Consider the following 21,124-nt stretch of genomic DNA (forward strand, 5'->3'; position numbering starts at 1 on the left):
CTTTTGTGTAGACCTACTCTGCTACGAATAAGATTGAATGTAGACTACAACACAAATCATAAAAATCTTTAAGGTGTCGTAGAGTCCAGATGCAAGCTAGTATCTCTTTTGTCAGTTGAATTCCACTGAGAGAAAGTAGATTACCACCAGATGTCGTGTTTGTCTGCATGCATCATATTGTAGTGTAGTTGTCTTAGAACTTGCCAATCAGCTGCAAAACGTGAGGTAGTCTTGCGGCGCAATTTTTCTCGCGTTTGACATTTCCCAGAGCTGTAATTGATTCACTACAGTCTTGAGCTTCACTGATGGAACCGGACATTTGTTCTGTCGTTAGTTATTATGTCACTGCTTTGTTGTAGATTGTCTTGCGCTAGTAGGCAGGCCATAGAATGGTTGTTCCAAACTGCTTTTGACCTATCTGTTGCAAGTATAAGTGCATTGTTATAAATGTAAATTCTTACACTTGCTTTTGTGTTCTACTCCAGGTGGTCAGTGTCATTCAAGCAAACCAACCGAGAGGACATGGGAGACCCACCCCCTCTTGATATCATTAACAACTACTTTTCCATCGGAGTGGTTGGTTTTGTCTTAAGAACAGACTTGTAGTGGGAGCAATTTTCAATTGAGTGTCAAAAGTAACCAGGCAACTACTTTGGTTTTGGTTTGACTACGGTTTGCGATTGGCTGAGTTGTCTAATTGTTAAGTAACTGGTTTGGTTTTGGTTTTACAACACTCAATCAAAAACTGCTCTTAAGTGTAACTGTGTTGGTTTTATATGAGGTAATATCCACTGAAAGTCGTTTGAATGTGAGTGCAGTTAAGTATTTACACCACGAGGGAGTGATATTTAAGAATTCTTTCGAAATTTAATGGTTAAGTATAAGTTTGGTAGTGAAATTAAAAGGATGTAATGTTCACCACGTCATGAGTGTAAGATGGGCAAAATCTGAGGGCATTCAACCCGTGACCTCTCGGGTGGGAAGGGAGGAAGGAAGGCTGTTTCCTCCTGTGCTGTATACGTCTTGTATCAGTAATGTCAAGAACATGTTGTATGGTGATACATAATGAAATTCGTGATGTGATGAGTTTTTTTGGCATCCGTAAGATAGTTGTACTTGTAACAGATTTAGGTTCAGGCATTACATTATGAGGCTTGTCTTGTGACAAAGGTTTTCATTTAGACTTGGTTATAACATCAATTCCTGATCCCAGAGCTGCTTATTTGTTTTAGCTGAAGGGAGTTAATAGAATCTCAGATCTCTCGTGTTACATTACACCCTTTCCAGTTATTTTCTGATTGTTTGTTTGTCTCTTTCAGGATGCGTCTGTGGCACTCAAGTTTCACTTACAAAGAGAAAAGAACCCTGAAAAGTTTAACAGCAGGTAATACATCCACAACCAAGGAAATGGAGGGTAAAGTGAAAGTTATTTTGAAAATTGTTGCAGCATCGTGTTGTTGTCTTAAATCAAACAAACAATTTAGTAACAGTTATATGGTGACATGGCTGTTTTCGCTGTAGTCTAACTGAGTAATCTCGTGTGAATCCTGTGGGCGCCGTAAATTCCTTAAGGCAGAAGTCTTACCAGAAAAAAATAACTTGCAGTTTAACTGTCTAAGGAGCAGGTTTGGATCATCAGTAGTAACAAGGTTACTTAGTACATCGTGATAATATCTCTCGCTCCCTCTCAGTTTTTTTTTTTTTTTTTTTTTTCAGGTTTAAAAACAAACTTCGTTATTTTGAGTGTGGAACATCAGAGACACTTTCAGCGACATGCAAGAATTTACACGAGGAGATTGAAATTATCGTAAGTTATGCACCTGTTATAGTACCTGTGGAATATTTAAACTTTAAACAGCGTTTATTTCACTTACCCCATGCCTGCATTGTGATGTTCAGTTGCTGACAGATAAAAAATAGGTGACACCTGTTACCTACTCCTTTACTGTCAATTGCCAGATTTTGCTATGCTAATGCAACAACCTCGATTCCAGGCTCTCTCTCCTTTGCCTCCCTTGTCTCCTCAAAAACGACAAGGGAGGCAAAGGAGAAGATTAAAGTTGACCATGCAAACGACGCCAGGTGCTTCTTGACACGTGTCACAGCCAGTGTGACACCTTTATTAGCTACTGACGGAGTGCCAGTCACTTCATTCTTCACCAAAAGTTAGGACTTTTTAAAATGACCGTGGAACTAATGCGCCGTTTGCGACAAGCGGTATGATACAAAGAAAATGATACAGAATCTGCCAAACTTATTGGCAAGTGTTCTGCGGCATTTTGTAATAACTACGCATTTTGTAATACCTTACGCATTTTGTAATAAAAGTTGCAGCATTTTGTAATTGCCTGTAGTATTTTGTATTAAATGCAAACGACGCATTTTGTAATAAGAGCTGCAGCATTTTGTAATAAACGTCAGTCTACGCAATTTGTAATAACGTGGTGACGCAAATTGTAATAAGTCTCTTCACATGATAATTTCACCAAGCATACAGATTGGCTGGATTCCCTTCAACACCAACCTGATGGAAAATCAGTTATTATATTATTGCAGGATTTTTTAAACTGAATATGAGTACAGTATCTGCATGGGTATTTGTACAGTAGATGCACGCGATTTTTTAGATAAGTTCTTTTTTCTCACTTTTGTCCAAGTCTTGGAATCAAGTTAGGTTCACGAAAAAGAAAGTAATAAAACGTCAACATTTGCGTGACAATGGGTGGAACTATTTCACCTGGTGGTATTCCATTCTCCATTATGAAGATTTAGGAAATTTTTAAGGAATTGAGAATTTTATTTTCCATAATTTATACACCTCTCAGACTAAAATTATGCCACATGCTTATTGAAAATATAGATTTACATAGAAGTATGTGGGTTGCTAAGCTCCCAATATCTGCTGAAAAAGAGCACTTGACAAACTATATTAAGCCAGTGTTGAAGGGAATCCAGCCAATCTGTATGCTTGGTGAAATTATCGTGTGAAGAGACGTATTACAATTTGCGTCACCACGTTATTACAAATTGCGTAGACTAACGTTCATTACAAAATGCTGCAACACTTATTACAAAATGCGTCGTTTGCATTTAATACAAAATACTGCAGGTAATGACAAAATGCTGCAACTTTTATTACAAAATGCGTAAGGTATTACAAAATGCGTAGTTATTACAAAATGCCGCAGAACAGCAAGCAATTCGCTTGGACATCCAAAATAAGGAAAAGTCACAAATTAACTGGTTTTAGGTCGCTTTGCTATGAAGGCCGTCGCATTCGTTTCCCGTTCAATATTCGGATTTTGCACCAGGTGATGATTTTTGCATTGACCTATTTCATTCACCCAGTTACTCATGACATAAATTGCCATTTTTCTGTGGGCGATTAAGGCTCCGTCCACACTACGCTGTAGGAATTTTAAAAAAAGCAGAGGTTTTGCTCTCAAAACGCATCAAATATTTTCCCTCCACACCACGGCGGAGGAATTTAAAACCGCAACAATTACCAGTCATTTTGGATTTGTGTTTAAGAAAAACTTGGTCAGGGAAAACCCATGATTCTTGTGAGGTCGTCGTTTTTGAAAAGCTCCGTTTTCGTGACAGCTTAGTGTGGACTGTAGGTCTAACCGCTGAAAGAAAGCTGCGTTTTCAAATTCCTCCGGCTGAGTGTGGGTGTTGCTCCAGTGTAAATCAGTGCAAGTTTTTGGGTAACATCAATATGTTTAATTTTCTCAGTGTGATGACACACCATTAGACCTCCCTCAACTGGAAGGTATTGCTGTTGTGAATATTCCCAGTGTGTACGGTGGAGCGAACCTCTGGGGTGAAACCGACAAGAAGAAGGCCAGACGGTCACGTGCTAAATCAGGCGGCAGAGGCAATGATTTGGAGTGGGCAGTGCAAGGTGTGTTGTCTTCTCCAAATAGTCTCTGTCTCGAATCTACCAGGTTCACAGTTTCTCGGACTGTACCTGCACTGTGAGTGTTGTTGTTTCCGCTATTCTCCCATCACGGGCCTATCTCGTTCCCAGGGTCTCTGATCTCTCCATCCTACCGGAGCGAGAGAGGGCGGTAGGGCGGAAAGATGAGAGACCCTGGGAACGAGGTTGATCACAGGTCTCCTACTACCCTATTAGCTAAGTTGTAGTCATGTTTGTTTTCCGTTTTTTTTTTTTGTTTAGACATAGGAGACGGGCAGCTGGAAGTTGTTGGACTTGAAAACACTCTGTTTGTTAGTCAGATTATCGTTGGTGTCAGAGCACATGGTCTAAGATTAGCTCAGTGTTCCTCTATTGTAATTAGGTGAGTGTGCTGTTCATAATAACTGTAGATTTTCTATGGCTTCTCGTACTCTTTCTACTCAAGATAAGATAAAGTCATGATTCGCTGCAAATAGGAAGGTATGCAGACTCCCCTTCTCCTGTGTTTGGCCATGAATCATTGTGTTCACTCACGTGGTACTAAGTTTCTCTGCTGGTGTTGCTCGACAAGGGACTCCTTATTGAATAGTTCTATTGATTTTTTTTTTTCAATATCTGAGTGCGACTGGTTTTCTTTCATTAGAACCAAGAAGTTGTTTCCAATGCAAATAGATGGAGAGCCGTGGATGCAGCCACCAGCTGAGGTGAGCAAAGTTACGTGCAGTTACTACACAGCCGGAATGGCCTTAGGTGTCCTGCGGGGCACGATGAGGGATGAGACTACACAGCCGCTGTTCCACTTGCTTTTTATTAGTATCTTGCATTGTTATTCCACTATTACGACATCTTACTATGTTAGATCAAGAGAACGCGCAGAACTCTAGAATCGTATTTTGTTTTCGTCATTCGCACTCGCCTTATGCGATCGGTAAGATTTTTGGCTGAGTCATGTAGTTAAAAAACTAGAAACCAAATTGCTCGTTGAACACTGAAAATGACAATAGTGGAACAATAAATCTCTCATTCGATGTTTAACAAAATACTGATACGCGCCGGCGCGGACATTTTGCTCATTCCTCGTATTTCGCGCGTTAAACCATGGAATAAGGTGAATGTATTTTAACAAGTCTGTAGGGCGAGTCACTCTCCAAATGACGAGTTAAAATGTGCGGGGATACCACAAACCACAAGGTCTGACAAGTGATACATTATCAAATTTTGAATTGAATTTTGCGTTGCTGGTGCCCAGGAGAACTACGTAAACGGGAACTAAGTAACCTGTGAAACCGGTTTCCTAGAATACATATATCCTGAAATATTTGAACTCGAGTACAAATATCTTGGGATTTTTGTACTTATTTTCGATCGTTATTTTACCTTCCACCGAGTTGATTTGGATAGTAATGTTCAGTTATCAAACACTCGGGAATCAAATTCCATTTTACTCCAGATCGGTGTCTTAGGGCCCTGTTACGCGTAATAAAACGTTGCGTGCATGCAATGTGTTCAGAAGTTCAGTGCAAGTTATTTGCACCCTAAGAAAATACAACATCGTGCGTGGATACTTGCTTTTTACCTTATTCTAGAGGACTCTTTCCCGGAAGCCTGTGTCTGTAATCATTGCAGATGCTTGATAATTCTTTTATTGAGAGAAAAAATATATATGTAAGCAAAGGCTAGTGTCGCCGAGCAATAATTGAAATTAAACATTATAGGATTAAGACCCAACCGGCAGGAAGCTGACCAGTTGGTTTTTACCTGTTTGGCCGAGGATTTGAACCCGGGACCTCCCCTTCAGCTAGTGGTCAGAACGGTACTTGAACCCGCGAACAGAATTGCTCAGATCGAAATTCTCTGCGCCCAGGCGTATCTATGTCCAAATCACTCGTGTTGCTTATAACATTTTTTGTGACATGGAAGTTGCCTGTACACTTGGGATGGCAAAGTTCAATTATTTCCTTAAAGGCGGCGTAGCTATTTAAGTACTGTGCATGTTTATTTTCTCATTTGTCAGATTTTGATCACACACAAGAATCAGGTTCCAATGCTTCAAGGTCCGCCGCCCGTCAAGAGCTCTTTCTTCTTCAGGAGAAGACAAACTCGAGACCCTGAACTGGAGAGTGAGATTTAGACTGTTTTTTTACCCACCGAGCTCTTGATAATCCGAGACAGACAGAGTTTATTGCCTTATTTTATTCATGAAGCTGAAGATATTTTAACAGGCGGCAGATTCATAGTTACCATGCCATCTGTGCCACGCTGTACACAATCAGAACTGGGACAGGTAACATGTATTGCGTAAAGTTTTACTTAAGTTATGTTCACATAGGACGGTTCAAATGGGTCCCGTCCAAAAACCGTTCATGCAGAACCTGCTATCCGTACTGTCTATACGGGTCCAGGCCGGGCCCTTCCTTATAATAAGTAGGGAACTGGGTCTCGTGTGAACGCATGGACTGGTCATCTTGGACCGGAACCATCTGTGACCGATCCAGTGTGAACATAGTTTTAGCTTTCCGTCGTCCCAAGGAAAAGAAAGAGAGCCTTGTTTTAGAATTTTAATAGAATTCTTATAATTTTTTTGCTGTTATTTTCAAAATAAGGTCAGTATTTTTAACGCCACCAAGAGCTCGTCAGAGCTAGAATGTTAAGTGTTTCTGGTAATGTGCCTTGTCTTTTCATCACGTGTTACGCTGATAATTGTCATATCATATTCTTTTGATTTATTTAGTTATCTATCTGTTTTCGCATCTGGTACAATTACAACGTAGCCAATCACAGCGTCCATTAATAGTGAGGGTAAATGTTATAAGAAGAAATGAAAACAAAAGAGCTTGTATTTAATTAGTGTTTAAATTTTAACGGGTTAATGTGGAAGTTTTACTCGCTCAGTGTACAAAAGAGACATATGCTGTTGATCAGCGTATGATTGACACCGGGAGCCGCCGCTCTGCTGACGTGTCTGTTGTTATTTATTGTTTGTTCACGTATGAACATAAACTCCATAGATAGGTAGAGAAAAGAATCTATTGATGACAAATTAAGTAACACCATGGGCACATTTAACCCTTCCGTTCACGAGCGCGAAATTCAGTCTGACATTATTTGTTGAGTTTACGTATTCTCCTTACCTGTCTACTGGACAGTGTTTGAGTATCTTGAGGAGAAAAGAAATATTGATCAGTTTTGTGAATGGAATGGTTAAAGCAGCTGAGTGGTGCGTATAATGATCAGTAGTTAGAGTCCGACACAAGTATTATATTCCTTGACTTGCGGTCGCAGCTTAATTAGAATATATAAATCCAAGAATATAATAATCCTTGCAAAGTTCCAGTCCTATGTTTATTTAAGTACACGGATCTTATGATAAGAAAGGTCGTCAAGTCACGGGTTGCTTGCACGAGGGAAAAAAATGTCTCCCGTCACGTACGTGTATTTTGCGCGGGCCATGGAACGAGCGAGCTGCGAGAGACGTCTCTGTTTTCGACTTAAGTACCCGAGTGGTAAGGGAGAAACTCGCGATAGACGTGTTGTTTGTTTATGTTTATCGTCTTGATTTCTAAGCACATGGAGGGAGGTGCACTGTTATTGGTTACTTTCTCCTTACATGTTGAACACCGAATGGTATAAATCAAAGTTTTTACACGGATTCCACTTTGCAGTGATTTTTTGTCTTACTCCCAGCCATCTTTTGGCATGGCCCGACGTCTTCATGTCAATACAGCTTATCAAAGTATCTCTGGGGAGATGAAAGTTAATGGCAGTGCCCCTTAAACTTGAAGATCGCTATTTCAGAATATCACCCTGTTTTGGCTGATAACAAGTTAGAGAGATACGCCAATCTTCGGACGTGACTTTGCATTGTGTAGGAAGGCATTAGCGTTGTCAGCTATGTTGCTTTTTGAGAAGTTATTACCCTGATTGTATTTGTTTCGACGTGTTCTTCCTGTGTTACAACTTTCTTAGCAAGGTGATATAATCCCATATAAAGTGAAAGTAATATATAGTAAATGAATTAGATATATTGCTATTTAAACATTCGCGAACTGAGGGCTTTAAATTAACTGGCTTGCATATACACTGCAGTTTTATGCTGCTTTGTGAAGGTTCTTTATCGTATGGTAACGATTATTCCAAAACACGAAATCTTGTCACGGACAGTATGTGATCTGTTGTAAGTTTTCTGTCATTCGTATCGTATTTATTGTAACGAGCAGGAGATTTACAATTGGTCTTAAGGAAATCGTTGGCGCTTTGGTCACCCCATATTTGCTATTGAGGCACGCTTTCTAGTGTAGTGAGAGTGTAAAGTTTGTCTCTATTGAGATGTCCCTGGCTCTCCGCTGCAGGAGGCGAAACTCCAAAATAAGGACCTCAGTCACGGTATTTTGAGTTCTTTTGGCCACGTACGATATCACCTTAAATTGAAGGAAACACGAAAATAGTAGGTTATTAAGATAGGAAAATACCGAAGAGACAATAATAAACCATAAATTAACAAGGGTGGTTAAGAATGGAGGAGATTTACGCGGATTACAAACGACGAACTTGAAAAATTTCGGCTAAACTTTTCAAGGTGCGCTAACCGTGACTTAGCTCCTTTAAGTGATATTGTCTGTGAAGATGCCATGGAGATGGTATTTCGTAAAATCGCACTAGTTTAACGGACAAACTTTGTCAACGCGGAAGGCAATGTATTGTTTAGTCGCTGAACATAAAGTCAGCTTTTCCTTTGACATGTTAGAATATCTGATGAATCTAACCTTTCTTAGTCGCGAAACCAGGAACCAAGTTTTAAAAAAGCATTTATTATATAGACAGGACTCGTGCTCTGGTTTTACGGGCTAAGGAAGGCTTCCAAAGTATTCAATCGACTGCTAACGTATTTATTCCATGTTGTGAGTGATATTTAAATGTGATTTTAATCCTGTACGATGGTTCTACACCATATATACAATAATGAGTACAACTGAAATAAAAGCCTACAAGTAGCGTAATATTTACTGTTTTGGTGTTTGTTGAGGGAACACAGTAGACCACATTCGTTTTCTCGGTATTGGACTGGCTTGCAGTGGAAGCTGGTGCGGGGGAATATTAAAAGGGATAAATGCTATTCACATCCGTGAAGACTCCATGCATTAGCCTCAATTGCAAGCTAGTTCCAGTCCAATACCGGGAATAGGAATATGACCTATTTGTTGGTTGTTTACACAGTTACGAAATTAAGAAGTCGCACAGGGGAACCCACTGGGTATCGAATCCGAAAACGAACAAAAAACGCACAGAGAACTCCACGGGTTTGTGTGCTGGACCTAGAGTAGGTTTTAGTGTTAGGGACTTGAGGTTAGGTTATTCTTTTAGCAACATTTGATATATAAAAGGAAGAAAGACGGACAACCTCGTCCCCAGGCTCTCTTTCCTTTGCCCGCCCTGCCTCTCGACGACAAGGGAGGTAGGAGAGAGCCTGGGGACGAGATTGAAAGACGGAATGTACGGAGACTGTAGGGTACGAGGGAACTGTACGGAAAGGGGATCTCACGAGGGAACGCCAACTTCGTTTTCAGATCTTTTCCCTGGGAATGAGGTTGGATAGAACGCACAGACAAAAACTTCACAACAAACGATCGACACAACGTTCGGAGTTGGAAAGGTACGAAGGAACAGACCAGGGAACGCAAGAAGAACGCTTTGAACGCACACTGAAACAAACGAATTCACGAGATTACTTGTCATTTCGCGGTTGAGGGAGAACTCACACATGCAGAGAAAGGTTACCCCGGAAATAAATTTGCCTGTGGTTAGAAGCTCTGTGGCAGTAAGTGTCTTGCCCCAAGAATACAACACAATAACTCTGGCCAGGGGTCGAACCCAGACCACTGAATCCGGAGTCTAGGCCACGGCGATAAAAAAGTACGTAAAATTAAGCGCACAGGACAAGGAGAGAATGTAGGAGAAAGCGCTCGGAACACACAGGGGAAAGCATGTGGGTTGAATTGGAGAATCAACCGCATCAAAAGGCGGAAAAATGGAACACCTTTTGGTGGTTATTGAATAGTTATGAGCTTTTAAAGAGATTGTGGAAATACTATTCCCGAAGAATATTCTTTTCACTCGGTTTCCTAATCACAAGCACTAATCTTGCCGTCTTGCCTACAATCACTTTGCTTAGTTCTAACTGAGATTTCTTCCGTCTGTCTGAAGAACTGCAAAAGTGCTTCCTTTCAACGTTTTTTTTTTAACTTGCGGCGTCTAACATTCTTTCTTCAACGTACTTCTTACAAAAATACTGGTCAAGCGACCACCAGGATGAAAAGTGAGTACTCCTTAGTGATTCAAAAAAGACTAAAAGATGTTTAAGCAGGTAACCGGAACGATGATCCTGTTGGTGTACGTTGGATCAATCACGTTGATCTAATCGGCTTCCCATATAAAATGAAGAATAGAAAAGCGGAAACCGACACAAAGTAGGATGATTTTTTTGAGGGTGTACTATATTTATTTAGCTTAGTGATTCAGTTTTAGAACAATCTTCTATAAGCTTTTTGAAGGTAGCAATATACATATACAGTACCATGTAAGAAGCCTTGAAGACAATGAAGGCTTTCTTGCGACTGACTCTAAGTTGCTATCGGTGTCGTAGGTATAAAATACAACTTCACTTGCCGTGTTAACTCAAAGGAGAGGTGGAAGCAAGCCGTTCGACTATCACTACCTAGGTTTTGCTATATTGCATCCATGAAGGATTTTTGGCGTGTTTAGCTTCCACACATTTTTCTAACAAAGCAATTGAATGACACGAGCGTAAACTAAAGTTCCAACACGACATTTCATCATCATCATCATCATCATCATCATCATCATCATCATCATTTCCTATCGCAATATCAACACTTATTGGACATTTACAACAAGGAAGATGTGACTAACTCTTACCTTTACTATGGCTATTTTTAAGCAGGTGCAAACTACCTTTTACCTTAGCTACTGATTTAAGCGTTCTTTAATCTCTGTTATTTCGCTACAGTTTAATGTTATAATAAATATCTCTTATACTACAACTTCTACATAGTCTGGATCCTGAGACTCATATATCGCGTCTCATATATACAGCTATTTCCGCTGACGTTGTCGCATCAAAGCCTCAAGACTGACAGCTGGTATGGGTAGAAATAGTGACCTGCGCTGATCACGAAATGCAAACGAGATTCCTTTGTTGTTTTGTTCTTCATATTAATGTGATAATATGGTAATTACAGCCACGCCTATTTCGCCAGGCCTAAAAGCGGAGCTCCTGGGCCGCTTTGTTCAAATCCCGATTAAGCTAACCCAGGATAAGCGAGAATTTTGATTTGACTTCTGTAACTTTGCGGTGAGGTTTTCTGTTTATATTTTTGGGCTTATGTTTTGATTCTGAATAATCTCAAACTACACCAGGAGCCCTGAACCTTAAGCAGTGAAAAACACTTGTATAGAAGATCAATTTAAACTTCGGTTAACTTTTAATCCTGGGTTAGCGTTAACCCAATTCCCGAACAACCCGGCCCTGATTACAACAAATTAACCTGATATGAGCCCGCGATCCAATCGAAAATAAATACTTGGTCAGTGCTCAACTTTAAAAAACACATGGCCTCGATGAGCTCTAAACCTGAGCCCACGATATGGTCACGTGATACTGGTCAGCGGATACCTTGTTCTGGCAGGTGTCAATTGACTATGACATGGATGTCAAATATCAAAGACGTTGTAAACCAACACTTGGTATTAGCTGGAGAATGGCCGCCATGTTTCGCGACGTCGTCGTCGTCGTTGGGCGCACGCGCTCGCGATCCATGCATGGGATCCATGGGATCCATGCATGGGTTTCTATTTCTACATGTGGTTCTGTTCCTATAGTTATGGTGCTCCGCTTGGCGGCCCTTCGGGCCGCCGGAGCTCCGCTATAACAATGAAACAAAGCTTCAGAAAGCTTCCTAACAGGAAAACAAATACGTTGTGTGCAAAAAATTAAACTTTTAGACTTCTCACCTGCTAAAACTGGGGATACCCTGGATTATGTTATAACTATTCTATGAGCTATAAAATAATATGAACTATAAAACTCCTAAATCAAAAACTCACCCTACAGCAAATCAAAAACGCTTGGCATAGAGCTCCTTTTAACGTCCAAAACTGAACTTGTTACTGTCACTTCACTAACGGCTATTGCTTACTTGATTAATAAAATTTAAACAAAGGGCGGTCGTTGCTTGTCATCAGACGTACAGTGTCTGTTCTCAATAGTCAGAATTCTTTAACTCGAGTGTTTCCTCCATCCGCATTTTCTTTTGGGAGCAGAAGATGTCCTTAAGAGTTCTCAGGAGTCTGGACCCGAAGGCTTGACAACAGGTATGGCGTCCCTATAAGTGAGGCAAATAGGCTTATTATCTCACTTTCTGGGGCGTACGTCACACAACGGTGACGTGGATGCTGCAAAGGAGACTAGGAAAGGGTTGCGAAAAAGTTTGCTTATATCTGTCAACACTGTATTACTGCGTTGGTGAACAGTTTTTAAATAACCTTTCTGCTCTGAGTATGAAGTCCAGAGCAAACATTTTTGTGAAAGCTTACCATCAGAATCATTATTTTCAGCTAAAAAATGCTTTCATTATTGCTTATTGCAATTTTTCCTCTTCACGACATCACTTTTTTTTTATGAAAAAGAGTAATTCCATATTACACAAAGGTTAGCTGATATCAATCACCATTCACTTGGACATTCAGTGGTTTGCTCATAGGGCACTTTGATTATACTCCTGGATCAACACTTGGGAAGATTCAAATAGTGAATATTTGCTAAGCTTCTCTCAATGCTCGGACGTTTAACCCTCTGGATATCATTTGAGCCTCGTAAACGCCTGACAAAGCCAGTTCTACTCACTTTCACTTGCTTTCTGCTATCCTTGGCTGAAGCGTAGATCCACTCGATGATCAAAATAAATAAACCAACCACGACGCTGATGACCAACAGGATAAATACTCCCAGCATGCCTTGCAACGACATCTTTTGCACGGTATTACCTGGTATCGAAAGACAATATCACGTGATTAATGTCGTCATGAAAATGAGTAGCACATACAGCATTTTAAACGGAAGAACAACGGCGAGTTAGAAAAGTCTTTTACAAAGATTTCGGTTGAAGTCTCCTCTAACGAATTAAGCGTGACATATAAAGTGAATTAGGGTAGCGGTGTTAACCATGCAGCTTTGCTACATATATGGCATTCTTAACGTTTTCCTGTGAAGCAATCGAAGCTAATTTTCTGAAGTATTTGAAAGCGAACGTGAAAACAGATTTTCAGCATAACATTAAGCTGAACACTGTAGAGTTTGTTATCTTACATTTGGGTTTTGTCGTTTTATTCTTCAGTGCGTTTGATCGATTTTGAGTAACAAAATTGTGGAGCGTTTTCCAATCAACAAAAAATTCCTAAAATTTCCAAATGAGGGCAAATGATACAGAAAGACAGTGTTGACCGAAAGCGAGTATTGACCGAAATGGTAATAAACTTGATTGACTGAAAGTACTGAAAAGTTTCCAGAAAGTCGGGAAACTTTTGAATTTCCGAAAAGCAAGCCATTTAACCAAAACTACCAGAAATTCCGACAAATTTCTAATACAGCGGAAATTCCCGTTAAAAAAGTTTGGAAATTCGGGTATGCCTGGCGAGGCTGTCCTCTTTTCCGGAACATTCCGGAAAATGCTGTTCCATTTGTCACTGGAAATTTCCAAAAATTCAAACCACAGTTTTTCGTTGAATGGAAAGCACTCATTTCGTTTACACCACAAGAAAACAATTATTCCATTCGCCCTTGTTGGATACGGAGATGATTACAAGAAACTCTGCGCCACGCGCTTCGTTTGTCATTTACCATCTCTTATATTTCAGGAAATATTTTATTCTCACGCCATTGGTCTAAACCCGTCACGTGACTGAATATGCCACAGCCAAAACTGGGGAATATCCAATTTTCAAAAGGATAAAAAAGGATAATAAAGGCAATAGACCCCATTTGCTCTGCTATGCTCTGATATTTGTCCTCGAACACTATCTGTTCCTCGAAGCTCACAGTTTCCTCGAGCTTCGCTCTCGGGAAACCGTTCACTTTCCGATAGATAATATATGCGGACAAATATTGGAGCATATTTTCCTCCCAATGGAGGCTATTGTTTATGTATTCAACGCAGGCTTAAGCATCAATTGTAAATTAACTTCTCGACCGAATATCACTACAGCTATCCTTTGAAAACGAAGATGGCTTGTTCCGGAACTGTTTATTTCTCTGAACAACGTTTGCTTTCTAGTTATCCTTGTCTTGCAAAGAAACTCGTTTTATTTGAAAAGTGCTAACATGGCTTGCCTTTGTCCTGCTGTTCCTCAAAGTTGTCCATCAATTCACATTTCACTTTCTCCTCTGTCCACTTATGAGTCAGACTGCTGATTATAAAATCATTTTGAAGCCGAAACAACTCCATTTTGAACAAGGGCGTGTAGGGAGAGTCCCGAGCAAAAGCAAAGCCATACCCATAGGTGTTTCCAAATCTGCAAACAAGAAGTGCATTTACTTTTAGGAATAAGGACGGGATTTTGTCAAAGAATTTACGGTATTTAACAATAACAAAGTTTTTCTCGGCTAACCCTCTTGCCGTGGCACGATTCACATGTCTTTTAAAGGTCAAATGAACCAAAATTTAGACATCTTTTCTTCAACCATTTTATAGCGACGAAATGTTAAAAAAAAACTGTAAAAGGAAACTTATGGGGAAATTTTTCTTTCTGAGCCGTGAAAAGGAGTAAAAAAGTTAAAAGTACGAAGACAGCCGATGGCTTCACGAAAACGTTTCCAAAATGACCGTACACTTTAACGGAAGGAATGGAACTGAGACTCTGCTTTGTGACGTCATTGTTGTCTTGAACATTGCTGTGTTTCTGCGTCAGTGAGTCTTTCGTGGGAAAGGTTTTGGATCTAAATACGAACCTTATTTTACTTGGGAAATGGCCGAGGAGTTCGCCCGCTGTTTGGCGGGCATTATTCGCTTGTTTTTCGTTGTTTTTTGTCCAGTTGCCGGCTTGCAACGTTCCATAATGAAGTTAAAAATCGTCGGTTCCGCGTCTTTCTTAACTACAAATTGACGAAGCTTGAAAGAGGTCCCGACAAACTCCTTACTTCAAGATTTTGTTCAAAGCTATCTTCGGTAAAGTGTTTTACACAAACGCGCGAATGCTTCGAGGGCATGAAGCATTTTCTTTTCATTTTATAAGCCATTCTCTCTTAAGTTTTGGGTCCTGGGGAAACTTGAAAGTGCTAACTTTTAATTTTGAGTGGTTTTCCTCTGACGTTCACTGTGAAGTTGAAAGCAAAACAGTTTTAAATTTCCTGCATTTCTTGAGCTCACCAACAGAGACGTCACAACTTTTATTTCCGACAATTACCCCACAATTTTCCCGACCGCTTTACGATTATGAAGGATAAAAAAAACAGTGATTTTAACATTCCAGTATCTCCGCAATGCTTCGTCCAATTCGTTTGAAACTTCAGAATATGTTTATTTTATACTTACTGAACACATTGAACTCAAATGAAAAAAATGTCTAAATTTTGGTTCATTTGACCTTTTAGGTGAAGACAATCTTTAGGCAAGACGACTTTCATTCCGAAATGACAATTTCCTTTGTCTTAATTTAAGACTAAGAAAATCTTGCTTAATATAAAAGGAAAGTGGCTCTTAATTTAAGATAGAGAACATGTTTCAAAGCAAGACGTTTTCATCCTATGTAAGACGCTTTAATCTAAGTTTAAGAAAGAATATATTATTTTAAGATATTTTCTTTATCATGCCATAAATTTATGATGTTTGAAAAATCTTTAAGAGAGTAGGACCTTAATTAAGATGTACAGCATCTTACAATTCATTTGACTTGAACAAGGAATTTAAGTTTCAGTTACATCTTCCGGTTAACCTTTTTCGTTTGTCACATTTTTGAGTTATTGAGTTAAAATACCTCTTAGTCAACGGGTCTTGGGTATGTTATGAGCGGGTCAATGAATGAGTGAGTGAGTAAGAGATGTATGTATGTCACACCAATCATATTGGGGCTGCTATAAACAACCAATCAAATTGCCGCTTGTAAAGGTGAATCATGTTTGTGAAGATTTCATCCTAATTTTAGAACGGCCATCTTTGTTTTTCAATAAACAGAAACAGGCATTCTTTTATTGGCCTTATTCCGACCTTTCCGATGCTGCGTTTACTGTGGTTAAGCCCAGGACTTTGTAGATGGGTTTCAAAACATTTCAAAATTCGATGATCAACCGAGGAATTATTGTCTTTGGTATACACAAACATGTCATCAAGGCTCTGCTTTTCGCATTACTTGACATTTCGAACGAAATGACCGCTCGACAACTCGGTGATTTCTAGGACAGGAACGATTCTTTTTAGTGCAAAATATACTTTTGCGATGGTGAGGGGGCTTTCATCCGTGATGGTATTCGCCAGGTCAGTTCTCATGGATATCATTTGCATTACGTGCAGTTCACGAAAAAAGAATTCAGTCGAAACTATTTATGTTGGCGCAAAATTTTCAGTTTGTGAATGGAAGTCTAGCGCTGTTTACGGAGTAATACTGGCTTCTCGTCAAAACGTTTCTTGGAATCAATACTGAGATACTCATCTCCGTCAAAAACAAAGAAATTACCGACGGCTAGTTATGAATGGGAACACTGCTGGAGTTTTGAAGTTTGTTTTTGTCGCAGGTAAATGTAACGAGTTATTTTTATTTGTTAGTTTCAAATGGTAACTTGACACTTCTGTTTGCGGCATGTCCAGACTTAATATTTAAGAAATGGTATGCGTGCAGCGTGCAACTATCGAGTTATATATGCACGCGGGAGGTTGTTAAGCACGAAAGAAGCGTAAGAGTCGCACGAGGCGATAGCCTGGTGCGACTCTAGCTTCTTGAGTACTTAGCAAAACCTCCCAAGTGCATATATAACTCGATAACTGCACACTGCAGGATTACCATTTCTTTTATAAATTGAGACTTTTGAGATATATTGAATATCGTCCGGCTAACATGAAGTCAAAAGCGCGATACACCGCGCGAAAATGTTCATTCAAAAATATGACAAAGTGACACATCAAAATTTTTCTTGGATCACAGCGAGTTTATAGTTTGCATTTTCTTGATCTGGGGCAAACAAAAAACTTCAAGCTGCTCGTTAACCTAAATATCAAGCTGACAACAAACGAAAATTGCATTCGGTAAATGTTTTCCCAACAGTTAGTCAAGCTTAAATCTGGATCAGTTTTCCGAAGAATTGAAAACCAACTGCTTTTGGTTGCTGAGCTCTCTGTCCTTCACGGCCTTTTCGGCAAAAGAAAAGAACAATATGGAACCAGATATTTCTTAAAAGCGAGAGTGGAGAAGAAAGCGAACAAAGACCCTTGGCTTTGAGCTGTTTGAGATGCTCTCATTCAATAGCAGGTTTGTGGTTTCGTTTTCCTTACCATTTCGTTTTAAATTGAAGAGTTGCGCGTCTAAGGCTGAACTTGAACACATGAATGGCTTTCTTTCTTTCGTTGTTTGGTAAAATAAGCTTAAATGAAGAGAAGACTGAGTCTTAAAGGAAATTGTCAGAATTGTAAGCTTATATTTGTGCACGATGCAGTCGCTCCTTCGAGCGGCTGTTTCTTCAATTTCAAGAGTTCAATTCACGATCGAATACGTCGAGCGATCGAGCAAAACTGAAACTAGGGAAATAATTCATCATCAATATTTGATAAAACTTCTTTTATCAAAGCTCAAAAAAACTATTATCTTAAAAGGTTTTGGAACAGAAGGATTTCGTAAGCAAGACTTATAACAGAAGTTTGTTAAAGCTTGTGCTGAATTTTATTGTTGCCAAATCGCTGAAAAATTCTCTCTCAAATTCCGCTATGCATTACTAACCTCGAAAGGTTGATACAGACCAGTTGGTGCTTTTTTGGTCCGTCTCCGAGTGCCGAGTACCTTTGTTCAACCAGCTAATTCAACTCCTTCTCGCTTAAATTAGCAAATCTCTTAGAGGTGGAGACCCGTCAAAACACTTGAGCTCGAAATTTCGTAGCTCACAGGAAAAATCTTCCTCATATCCGGAAGAATGATTAAATCTTTCCATATTTTAGGAGAAAAAAAAGGAATTATGCTTTAAAAAGTGTCAACATCGATAAAAAAAATTGCCGAGAAAAAGTACAATTAAACAAACTGACGTGAGCGTGCAACAGGGCAAATGGATCGAGCGTATTAGCCAATCAGAACGCGCGCTTCGCTAAGGCTGTGTTATAAAAATATTTGGAAGTCTCTTTTTTTGGTCTCTTCAGCGGCATTTTAATATCTTGCTTTAATGGCGCTTCTCAACGGAAATTTTTAGCACAGATTTTTTAAAGTTTTCTTTTATGGAAACTCATCAAATATTCCTAAGACTCCATGGCAGCAAGTTAAACCGCAAATTAATTAGATTAAACTTTGAGGCGACACAGTGGTTCTTTCGTTTTGAAACAGACTCCTTGCATAGTTCAACGAGTTAAACTTACGTCTTTTTAATGGGACGAGGAAACTTCCCATAGTCTACAGATTTCACGGCGTCCTGTAAAATTTATACAGTTTTTCATGTTTCTGGTTGTTTCAAGTCCTTAATTAGGTAACGCTCTTTACCTTCAATACTGTCTTCTCATTTAAATGGATTTTGAAATGGACATCAATTTGAAGTGGTTTCGTGGAATATCAAAACGAAAAAACTACTATCATTGCTGGCAACAGAATAAGACCGTGCTATTGTGTGACGATGTTATAATTTAATTGGTTCTTGTTATAAAATGAGTCAGAAACATTATGCAGAATCGACACCAATCTGCCGTTTGCTGGTATAAACAGCTCCATGTAGTTCTAATAAACAAAGCCACTTATCGACTGTGCCCGAAGTTCCAAATAAGCTATGTGCTGAGGCAGTATTGAATTTTGCGAAACGAAAGAGCTCATTTTCCAACGCTAAAAATACCATTGTATTGGAACAATAACATGGCCGCCGTGACGTCATGTGATAGCGCTCTATAGGGAGATCCCAAACTGGGTGGCAGCCTGCTAATGAGTCTGCTTACAGGTTAGTGCTCCTTACCCGCCAGTGACCTTCATTTTGCCACAGTACTTCTTTTGCCGTGAAACATAATCCAAAATGGGCCGGTCCGAGATAAAGGCAAAGTCACCCTCCATCGCTCTGTTGATGGCAGCTTCGTAACCAGGCATCCATGTCTTGTGCTGCTCCATGAATTGTCCCATTACCAGGTAACTAAAAACCAACCAATCACAACAGCGTTTAGTAAAAGCTAACAAATTACGGGTCTTACGCCATCGATACTTGCGTCTTTTATGCACACTAGACTTCGAAAACAATATAAAAATAATTAAATCGCAGTAGATCGTGCGTGTCAATAAATAACGAATGTCTTGTTCTTCTCGTTATTCCAACTCGTTCCTAGCTTCAACGTTTGAAATTTCTCAATAGAATCTTCAAATGAAGTTATTGGTTAATAAGCGACATCGGGCTATCTTTTTGCTTTCCGTCAAACCGAGGTAGACATACACGGTCATTTCTGTTACTGAGAAAACAACAGATGTACAGGCCAATTCCTCTGTTATCAATTGCGAAAGGACATGGCTGTTCTCTCTGACTACATATGCTCTGACTACGTTTTGCGAATTAAGGTTAGATTTGACACAAACTGCTCAATAGAACGAATATATCGTCATGGATGAATAATTTAATGTGCGTGGTGAGTTGTCTGTCTCATCATTATCAGAGGATGCTCATATGAAATTCAGAAACCGTCTATTACGAGAGAAGAGGAAGGTTTACCAAGCGATTTCAAAATATTCCTTTACCTTGGAACATCTGTTTCTTTAAAAAACGTCTGGAGCTGTGAATCTTTGAGTGTTCCGTACTCAATGCGAGTTTGACGCGCCAAGTCAGAAATAGTTTCAATGGGTGTTTGCATCCGGGACACAGTGAGATGAGCGGCCAGATTGGCTGTGTATGTGGCGTTGATGATCATCACAGCGAACCAGAAAACAGATACCGTCATTCTCCCGGACCATGACCTAGGATGTTCGGCGCCCTGTCGAACATACGCCTTCCACGATGACCAAACAGAGTTGCTTAAGCTCAGGGTTTCAGCTTCCTTGATGACTTCTGGTTTAAGCTGGAGTGAGCAAGTGAAAGCAACGTTATCCTCCGAATTACTGATTATCACAACAAAATTTGTAAATAACTAGTGACAATTTAGACCACTTCCTACATCTGTTGAAAAGCATTTTGCATTTAGTCTGATGTAGACATGTCGTCTCACAGAAGATTTCTGCATAAAACTAATTGGCTAAACAGTAATTTTTAAGCAAAGTTGTGGTATTTGGGGTAATTTTGGATCTGCTATCACACAGACGGTTAGTATTCTTCCATCTTGAACTGGACACAAAAATACTCGCCGTATCCGTGCAGTGATAAGTCTGAAATAAATTGCACATCATTCACCTGTTTGGATGGTTTAACTTGAAGGCATCTTCCGTAATATCCCCACGGACTAAAGAGACTACAGATCCACAATAAAAACCCCATAACCATCACCAGCACACAAATTGCTATCCACAGATTCTGGCCGAATGGTAACAAGAATCTGAAATAGTTCACTTTCACTTCCTGAACACGCATCATGAAGGCCAGTCCAAAGGTCATGTACGGCTGAGTGAAATCCAACACTGTTTGACGATCAGAGCTAATAGTCATTGGTGCAATACTCATGTCAGCTGTCTGCAAGAAGTAAAAAAAGGAAAATGAACCAAAAAAGGAAATATGCGTAGTTTTTAACTTGGGATCCTGGGAGTATACCGTCATGGACTAGTACCCCACAGCATTTCTTCCCTTTAGAAAGGACAAGAAACCTGGGGCAAGTCTCGTTTCGCAATCGCTTCTGAGACTGTCAATGAGGACAAAACAACTGAAAAAGATGTTATGCTGTCTCCAGTTACGGTCCCAGAAGGGGTGAGAGATGAAACAGATTACATCGTCTTCGAAAAACAGATTATCGAGATGGAGAAACACTGTGAAGTCTGAAGTTTGGTTTGTTTGTT

The 21,124-nt window shown here is 39.7% G+C and overlaps 2 protein-coding genes across 9 annotated transcripts in view; one reads left to right on the forward strand and one right to left on the reverse strand.

The window, feature by feature from the left end:
- The window catches only part of LOC145486404 (diacylglycerol kinase beta-like), a 32,635-nt gene extending 23,925 nt beyond the window's left edge, over positions 1 to 8,710 (forward strand). For 2 of the 4 annotated variants that reach the window (XM_081465053.1, XM_081465055.1), the window contains 7 exons: positions 486 to 576; positions 1,320 to 1,384; positions 1,717 to 1,807; positions 3,736 to 3,904; positions 4,181 to 4,301; positions 4,563 to 4,623; positions 5,934 to 8,710. In XM_081465053.1, coding sequence (XP_081321179.1) covers positions 486 to 576; positions 1,320 to 1,384; positions 1,717 to 1,807; positions 3,736 to 3,904; positions 4,181 to 4,301; positions 4,563 to 4,623; positions 5,934 to 6,050 — 715 coding nt within the window. In that variant the 3' untranslated portion in view covers positions 6,051 to 8,710. Of the gene's footprint in view, positions 1 to 485; positions 577 to 1,319; positions 1,385 to 1,716; positions 1,808 to 3,735; positions 3,905 to 4,180; positions 4,302 to 4,562 lie in introns of all 4 variants that reach the window. The other 2 variants (XM_081465052.1, XM_081465054.1) reach the window with 1 other exon arrangement.
- A 2,063-nt stretch (positions 8,711 to 10,773) lies between these two features.
- The window catches only part of LOC145486405 (glutamate receptor 1-like), a 40,753-nt gene continuing 30,402 nt past the window's right edge, over positions 10,774 to 21,124 (reverse strand). For all 5 annotated transcript variants that reach the window (XM_081465057.1, XM_081465056.1, XM_081465058.1 and 2 more), the window contains 6 exons: positions 20,529 to 20,804; positions 19,883 to 20,199; positions 19,119 to 19,289; positions 14,322 to 14,503; positions 12,840 to 12,979; positions 10,774 to 12,318 (listed from right to left, as the gene is read on the reverse strand). In XM_081465057.1, the coding sequence (XP_081321183.1) occupies positions 12,196 to 12,318; positions 12,840 to 12,979; positions 14,322 to 14,503; positions 19,119 to 19,289; positions 19,883 to 20,199; positions 20,529 to 20,804 (1,209 nt within the window). In that variant the 3' untranslated portion in view covers positions 10,774 to 12,195. The remainder of the gene's footprint in view (positions 12,319 to 12,839; positions 12,980 to 14,321; positions 14,504 to 19,118; positions 19,290 to 19,882; positions 20,200 to 20,528; positions 20,805 to 21,124) is intronic.

Source organism: Orbicella franksi, chromosome 5 (genome assembly GCF_964199315.1).
Source record: "Orbicella franksi chromosome 5, jaOrbFran1.1, whole genome shotgun sequence".
Classification (NCBI taxonomy): domain Eukaryota; kingdom Metazoa; phylum Cnidaria; class Anthozoa; order Scleractinia; family Merulinidae; genus Orbicella; species Orbicella franksi.